Below are 8,179 nucleotides of genomic sequence, written 5' to 3' on the forward strand. Positions count from 1 at the left end.
AGGCTCTCATCTTCAACCCTACAAAGAGCCTAACCAGTAACCAGAGACGACTGACCCATTTTTTGCCGCTCTAAATTGTCCTTACCCTTCAATGCCAATTAGCTAAAGTTTAAAACTCAAATAAAGTCAAATCCAAATTTCTATGACCGTTTTATGTTCACTTTCAAGGTTCAAAGAAAGCATAAATGGAAGATTTCAAGGCAGGAGCTCCTGCCTCATTAGTCATTGCCATAAAAACGCCATTTTCCTCTATTCATCTTGGACAAAAACCTTTTTTAACCCACTTTAGCAGAGAGAGCCAGAGACCCTTCTTGTAATCTCTCTCTCCACTCTCTCTCTATGAGTATTTATCCAATGCATGCAGAACCATCATTCTTCCAAAGTCCCACACCATGGAACCAAATATAAGGAAGTACAGACATCCCCAAACCCCATCTTTAATTTGAGACAGAGAGAAAGAGATAGAGATAGAGTTCGGGTTCAGTTTGTGTCTGTTCTAGATAGTACTTCAGCTGCCCCTATAGATTTTGTTTCTTGTTTCAAGTTTGGATATTTGAAGCCAGAAATGAAATACATTAGGACAAACAGCCTGAAAAGGCTATTCTCACTCAAAAGAAGAAGCTTGGAAGAAGTCGCAAGCCCACCGAGTGTGTGCTGTAATGTTGAAGAGAGCAATGAAAGCCTCAAGAATGTTGAAGCAATAGAGCTTTCTCCAAGACCCACATGGAAATGCTTCTCCTTTGAAGAGATTTCAGATGCCACCAATGGTTTCAGCTCAGGTTTGTCTCTGCTTCAAACATGAATTTGAAAATGTTTTCTCTTTCTGGGTTTTTCTTAGGTGATTGAATTGAATATTTTGTGTTTGGGTTTCAGAGAATTTGGTTGGAAAAGGAGGATATGCAGAGGTGTACAGAGGAGTTTTGAAAGGTAATGAGGAAATTGCTGTGAAGAGGATCACAAAAACTGTGACTGATGAAAGGAAAGAGAAGGAGTTCTTGAATGAGATTGGAACTATTGGCCATGTTTGCCATCCAAATGTGTTGTCACTTGTGGGATGTTGCATTGACAATGGCCTTTACCTCATCTTCCATTTCTCCTCCAGAGGCTCTGTTGCTTCTCTTCTCCATGGTAGTACCACAAAAGTTTCAGTCTTTTTGTTCTGGTTCTGTTTCTGGGTACCATTCATTTTGAGACATTTGTGTTTCACACAATTAAATTATTTTGAAATCATTGTTGTAGATGAAAATTTGCCACCTATGGATTGGAAAACAAGGTATAAAATAGCTATTGGGACAGGTAGAGGCCTCCATTATTTGCACAAGGGCTGCCAGAGGAGGATTATTCACAGGGACATTAAGTCCACAAACATACTATTGACTGTAGATTTTGAACCACAGGTATACACATTAGTCATAGGCTCATAGCTTGTTCATCTTTGATTGAAATGGGATTTTAATGCATTAAATTTGGGATATCACAGATATCTGATTTTGGACTAGCAAAATGGCTTCCATCACAATGGACTCATCACTCAATTGCTCCAATTGAAGGGACCTTTGGGTAAGTAATCCTCCAAGCTTTAGTAATCAAACCAGTGATTTGAATCAAAATGGTTGCTGATGTTTTTATATTGTGCAGGCACTTGGCACCTGAGTACTATATGCATGGAATTGTGGATGAGAAAACAGATGTCTTTGCTTTTGGAGTTATTTTATTAGAGCTCATCTCAGGCAAGAAACCAGTGGATGGGTCTCACCAAAGCTTACATAGCTGGGTAAATGACAATCTTGTAGAACACATAATTTGATTTAGTCTATTTCAAGTTGCCCATTTTTCAGAAGGGAATAATTGGCTTGCGGGGTTTCTTTTAGAGTACTAAGACTAGTTGATTAATTATTAGGATTTGATTATATGCATTTGTGTAGTTATAATCAATTGTAAATCTGACGTTCAACAGGCAAAACCAATATTAAACCAGGAAGAGATTGATCAGCTGGTAGATCCAAGGCTTAGAGGGGCCTATGATGTTACACAACTAAAAAGACTTGCCTTTGCAGGATCTCTCTGCATTCGAGCATCGCCGACATGGCGTCCTACCATGAGCGAGGTATCTTTTAATCATCAACTTTTGCTACGTATATTACATTAGGGGTCACATCTCTAATTGAAGAACGACTTACTGCATAGGTGTGTTAAATCCCTGTTAGTGATTATGCCTACCGTGGTCCGTAAAATGCGTTCCAAATGGTTTTATTTCTAATTATGAAGTACCATGTTGTCTCTATAGACATCACATTTTAATAAACCTTATCATACAGTCTCATTAAACAACTGGCAATATCAGGTTAATTGTATTCAGTAATGATACTTAAATGATCTTAATCTTTCTCAATAAACTATACGTCATCCAAGGAGACTACAGTATCATTTATAGATATTTGTGTGTCATGTTGATTAGGCCAATAGTAATCTTTTAGTTGACCAGCCAACAGTGCTAACTAACTAAACTATTTGTTTTAATGCCTAAATCTCTGAGTCGCTCTCTATATACACAGTATTCTACAGTTGATTGTGTTGTTATGGTTTGCCAAATCTTATATGGTGGTTTGCCTGTGATGACTCTCTGCTTCTTTCTTCACCAGTTAGTACCAGAAAAGAAGAAACTTGGATTTAGTTTTCTTTTCTGGGAGTTTTTTCTTTGCTGGGAGTTGGTAGCAGTGCATTTCATTTTTCTACACAAATCATAGTATCAACAAGCAGACAGAAATGGTTCAATTCCACCAAAACATAATATACGTGCTAAAACATAGAACTATCACCTACGCAATATAATTGAAAAAGATTAAGACTTATAATCTAAATTGATTGTGACAGTGGGTCCTAATTTGACTCATTATTGTATGAGCCATTTTTGGTTGTCGTTTTCGTTTGCATAGAGTGCTTAAGAAGTTGCAAATTCTGCACCATGAAAAAGCAAAACAATTCTCCTCATTCACAGACAAAATAGAAACGTTAAAGAAAAGATAGTGTCCTTCATTAATTCACCATTACCATATTCCTATTGATTTGATTGATAAGTTAAACATGCAATTCCCTTTTTCACTAATACTTGCAGTCAGCTAAACTAATCAGTGAGCTTTGTATCCCTATACTAGCTACCGTGGCTGTTATGATTTAGAAATAGCAAAAGTTCTTTGGTTCCTCTTGCTTTTTGAACACTACTTTAGAGTGCAATAATTAGAGCACATACTAAATGAAGCAGTTAGGTACGCACACACTGTTCTGTTATGAATTGTAGTTGGAATGCAATGCAATGCCAGGAATAATATATCTGACATTCATTAATAGAAAATTTGCTATCATTTACAGGTGTTGGAGGTTATGGAATTAGAAGGTGAAATAGACAAAGAGAGGTGGAAGATGCCAGAGGAAGTAGAAGAAGAGCATGATGAGTTCTGGGGTTTTGAGGATCTGGAATATGAGTTTGACAGTTCCTTCTCAGTTTCACCCCATGATTCCATTTCTACAAGAAGCCGTTAGGGTTTAAGGGGGTTCTTGGAAACTTTGTTACTTAAACCTCAATGTTTATCAAACCAACGTGTACAGTTCACAAGTTTTTGTATATAAATTATAAAAAGCATAATATATAAATATAGAGACGAGAGCTGTTGTTAGAAAAAGCCACTTCACGTGAAATTGCCTTGGTGATTTGACTCCATAGCGCTGGTCCTCTTCTTTTTCATACATTTTTTCTTGCTTTTGAAGAGATTGTGAAACTGGAAAAAGGGATCCCGTGGTGGGGAGATATGTTTAATTTTGTTAGCTGGTTGTTTGTTTGCTCCATAATCAACCGAATTTTTGTCATTTCACTGCACTAGATTACTAGGCAGTCTTCATGTGATCTTAAATTGACACTTAAACAACATGGATTAGCTTTATGCAGTTGTAGATCAGCTAGTTCATTTTTACAATTAACTTTAATAAAACAACGAACTGAAAGTGTAAATTGTAAAATAGGAAATGTAAATAAAAAGTGCAAATTTCACTCATCTGCAAATATACACATTGTATTATTAGTCAGTCAATCACTACATAAAATTAGTCTACAATTGTATGAAGTAGGTGTTTTTTTTTTTTTTTTTAATTAAAGGTCAGAGGATTAGGAGGACTAGTGCGGGTGTCCTGAAGTTAATGTATTTTACCATATATAATGATGTAAAACAAACAGTCAATGTGTGATTTGGGGATACATGAAAAAGATCACTAAAGACAAGCTAGTGACATACAACCGCATTAACAAAGACACATATCATGCATGGAAACATGACAGTTCAAATAGATCTATAAAAATGGACACTCAGCACCCCTAGTTCTTTATAACCAGGAAACAATGTTATTAATTAGTTGGATAAGATCATGTGTCATGAACTCATGAAGTCATGATATATAGTTTCCATGCTGTGAGTTATAAATAAGAGCAAGTGCAGCTCCAGCAATGCAATTTAAACATCATCATCTGGCATGTTTTAAGTTGACAAATCAAGTTATCAATCCCCTTAGAAAAAGGAAAATTTAACTGATGAGAGTGGATAAAAGATCAAAATTGATGGATGATATTTTAGTTTTATTTTTGGTTATAATCTGGTGATCGACAATGCTGCCGGAGGCTTTTAAATATTTTAGTTCATAATCTCTGTTAGTTGACACTTGACGGTAGGTTTATGTGTAAGGTCTGCTTGAGTAACGTTCCTCAATATGCATTTACATTTATAATTATTAAGCGGAAGAAAGTGTAACTGCTAATTGCTCTAATTAATATAATAAGTTGCTCTCAAAATAATATTTGTTCATGAAATTCATACAAAATTTGTTTGACAAATGATAAGGAGAGGTTTCAGCACGAGTAGTTGGCGGCCAAATGAATCAGTCGACTTTCATATAACAAATATCGATTAAGTGTAGCAACTCTAGACCGAGTCTCAAAACAATAAGACGGCTCTTCATAATATAATGAAGCAAATTCTACCAACAAAGTAACTGTAAACTCTTTAGGGAATTAGGGTGAAGTTGAGCTAGAAATTCCCTAAAATAGTACATGATTTTGTAATAATTCAGTAATGATTAATTTGTGAGATCCTTGATAACATAAGACTTAATCAGCAGCTTGCTGTCATGCCAGTAGGCATTGTATGTGTTTAGCCCTACCCATAAGGTCCATTAGAGCTGTCATTGATGGGAACCCTATGATCTTTTTTCTTTTTCTCAAAATTATATATGCCAGCAGTTTAATCATTTGTTAAATAATTGTGGTGCTGCATTATTTTCATGCAGCTGCACTACTCACATCAATCATTTAGTTCCTTTTTTTTTGTGTTCGTTTTCAAAGGTGGTATATGGTATAATATACAAGGAATATATGTGTATTTTGGGTACGTATGTCTCCAAGAGACTCCAAGTGAGCAAAAATTCTGGCAAACCAGGTGACAGGTATCCCACCAAAAAATAGAATGAGAGTTGGTATAAATTAAACAAGCAGTGGTCCAATAATGATATAGCTTAATTAACTAGGAACATTGTTTTAGAGAAAACCAGAATCGATGATTATTAGAGACAGAGATTCTGTTCTAGTTAGCTAGATTTGTAAACTATATATGAGTTGCATATTCTGAACAAAGTTTAGCTACTGAAGTAGCAGTTGATGAACAAACATGAAGACTTTGGTTTGGACTCGACAGGTGTATATGCATATATTGTGTTAGGTGAACAGTAGCCGTCCACAGTCGCATAAAGCTCGAGAGTCTGTTTGTTTGTTTAGTTTTTCATTTTGATCGATGATCATTCTAATTATTGGCTTCAGGAAGTAGTTAATTAAGAGATAATGTCACTACACATTCCTAATACATATAGTTATAAGACCTTTGTTTAGGAGATTCTGATGAACAAAGCCGCCATCACCACCACAAGTTGGACTCGACATCCACCACCGCCTATATAAGGCACGATAGAGCCATCCATCACTGCCTTTGATTGGAGAAAAAGAGTCGATCTGGAGAAGAGATCTCCTTTCTCATCAAAAGAGAATTACCGTTGCAGGTCAGTTTGAGAGTTTTGTCGATTGCTGCCGCCGTCGAGTAAAACCCTAGCTCTGCCAGGGAGAGACATATTTTTTATCGGGATTATGTTCTATACTAAAACTTTCGGTCATATTTGTAACCATCTAAAACGAGAAAAAATAGCATTTATTTAATAATTAGCTACGGGATTCATATGGTTTGGTTCACAAGTAGGTTGGAAGTTGTTTAATTACCTCAATAAGCTAGACTTGGGGATAATAGGTAGGACGAATGAAGAAACGACAACAACGATGGATAATGCAGTATATATCAGTGTGCGTGTGTTGTGAGCAATCAAAGAAATTAAACTACAAATGGAGTATATTGACAGCTAGAGTTGTTTATGAAATATACATGATCATTGTTACAGAGGTTTAGGGAGTAATTGCATAGGTGAGGTTTGTATATGTTGATTAACTTGTATGTATTATTCGATCCACTATCACTTACTAATTAAAAAGGCTAGGGATAATTAAAGCTGTGTTTGGTATAGCTGTGCTTTTATAAGAAGCTGGTTTTTTTTTTTCTCATGTTTGTTAATAGGTGTTGTGAGTGCTAAAAGCAATTCAAAGTGTTTGGTAATCTCAAATCAGAAAGTGCTTTTAATTTATATAATGACAAATTTGGACATGCAAATGATGCAATCCTTTTTCTTACCTACTGAAATTCTTCAACATTTTACTGAATTGTCACTTTGATTACATAATAACATTTTACTGAAAGTTCTCAGTTTCATAATGGAAAGATCTATAGAATTATTAAAGCATTACATTTTAGACTCTTAATGCACAACAATTGCTTATATTAACTTCTCGAGGCTTAATGCATACAAAACATATTCTTTGATCGAAGCAAGTAAAAGCTAATGGTTCAAAAGGCTGAAAAGTGCTTGCAAGGCTTACACAACTCCATGAGTATTCCAATTGACAATATGTGTATCATCATAAGGCAGTTGAACAGAACCAAAACAGTAAGTCACCCGCAAAATTGCATACAGGCCTGGACCTGAAATTTTCATGCCTGAGTCGAACTTTTAAAATTGGGCTCTTAAATTGTAGTTTACATTAGTTTTTTTTTTTTTTTTAAATTAAAGATTTGAAAAATTTTATTAACACATCCCTAATTACTATATACACATTTCATATATAATACACCACCTATTAACTTTTTTGTTTTAACATTTTACTAGATACACATATCCAAACTTCCTACAATACCCTCATTTAACATATACAACTTATTCCCTAAATACAGAAGTCATTCATTACACATATTTTTCTAGATCTGTTACTCAATTTGTTCAAAAAAAAAATTCACATTACTGAGTGTTTTCTCAAAATATTTCATCTTTGCTTGTACTGTTTCACCTCATTGACATATTCCTTGAAGATTTTTATTTTTTCTCTAAAGGGTTTCACCTTGTTAAGATATTCCTTGAGAGATTTCACTTTGATAACATCTTCTCCCATTAGTTTTCCTCGACAAATTTTCTTCTCAAGGAGCCTTTTACTCAAATTGATTTCAAGATTTCTTGAGTCTACCGAATCAAAATAAAGCAAGACAATATATCACCAAAGTCCTTAACAGAACTTTCAGCATTAGAATGTTCAATCCTGTGTAAGACTAAATTAATCGATTCTCAGGAACCATTGCATAATATTCATATGCGGTATTAAAATATTGGTACTCGATTCAAACTTAAAATTAAAAAGTGTTTGAAGTACAATAGTTAATATGAACGTCTTAAAAGAGATATTTTATTTCAAATGTCCTTTTTGGTAATTTTACGTACCCACAAAGTCTTATATAATTTGTATAAAAAAAAGATGTGTATCTAGCATTTAAGGATGTGTTAATAAAATTTCTCTAAAGATTTTCTTGACGAACTAAATCTATAATATTTGGATTATGATTAATATTTTAGTAATTTTATCTATATTATAAAGTTTATTTTAAGCTCTCACCTCTTCTTTTTTCTCTAAATGGTATGGACTTTTAATATTAATTTCTGTTTGCCTCTTCACAAAAATGGTATATAATAATTATAACAAACTTGGATGGCCCCC

At 34.5% G+C, this 8,179-nt stretch overlaps 1 protein-coding gene across 1 annotated transcript; it reads left to right on the top strand.

Moving 5' to 3' along the window:
• Positions 1 to 455: 455 nt before the first annotated feature.
• LOC101304759 (probable receptor-like serine/threonine-protein kinase At5g57670-like) lies at positions 456 to 3,674 on the top strand. The gene is made up of 7 exons (XM_004296396.1): positions 456 to 779; positions 874 to 1,128; positions 1,240 to 1,397; positions 1,481 to 1,560; positions 1,639 to 1,774; positions 1,958 to 2,107; positions 3,370 to 3,674. Exons 1-7 carry the CDS (start codon positions 566 to 568, stop codon positions 3,538 to 3,540), a joined length of 1,164 nt encoding a protein of 387 aa, XP_004296444.1. The 5' UTR covers positions 456 to 565; the 3' UTR covers positions 3,541 to 3,674.
• The last annotated feature ends 4,505 nt before the right edge of the window (positions 3,675 to 8,179 follow it).

The sequence above is a fragment of the Fragaria vesca genome, linkage group LG4 (assembly GCF_000184155.1).
Source record: "Fragaria vesca subsp. vesca linkage group LG4, FraVesHawaii_1.0, whole genome shotgun sequence".
Taxonomy (NCBI): domain Eukaryota; kingdom Viridiplantae; phylum Streptophyta; class Magnoliopsida; order Rosales; family Rosaceae; genus Fragaria; species Fragaria vesca.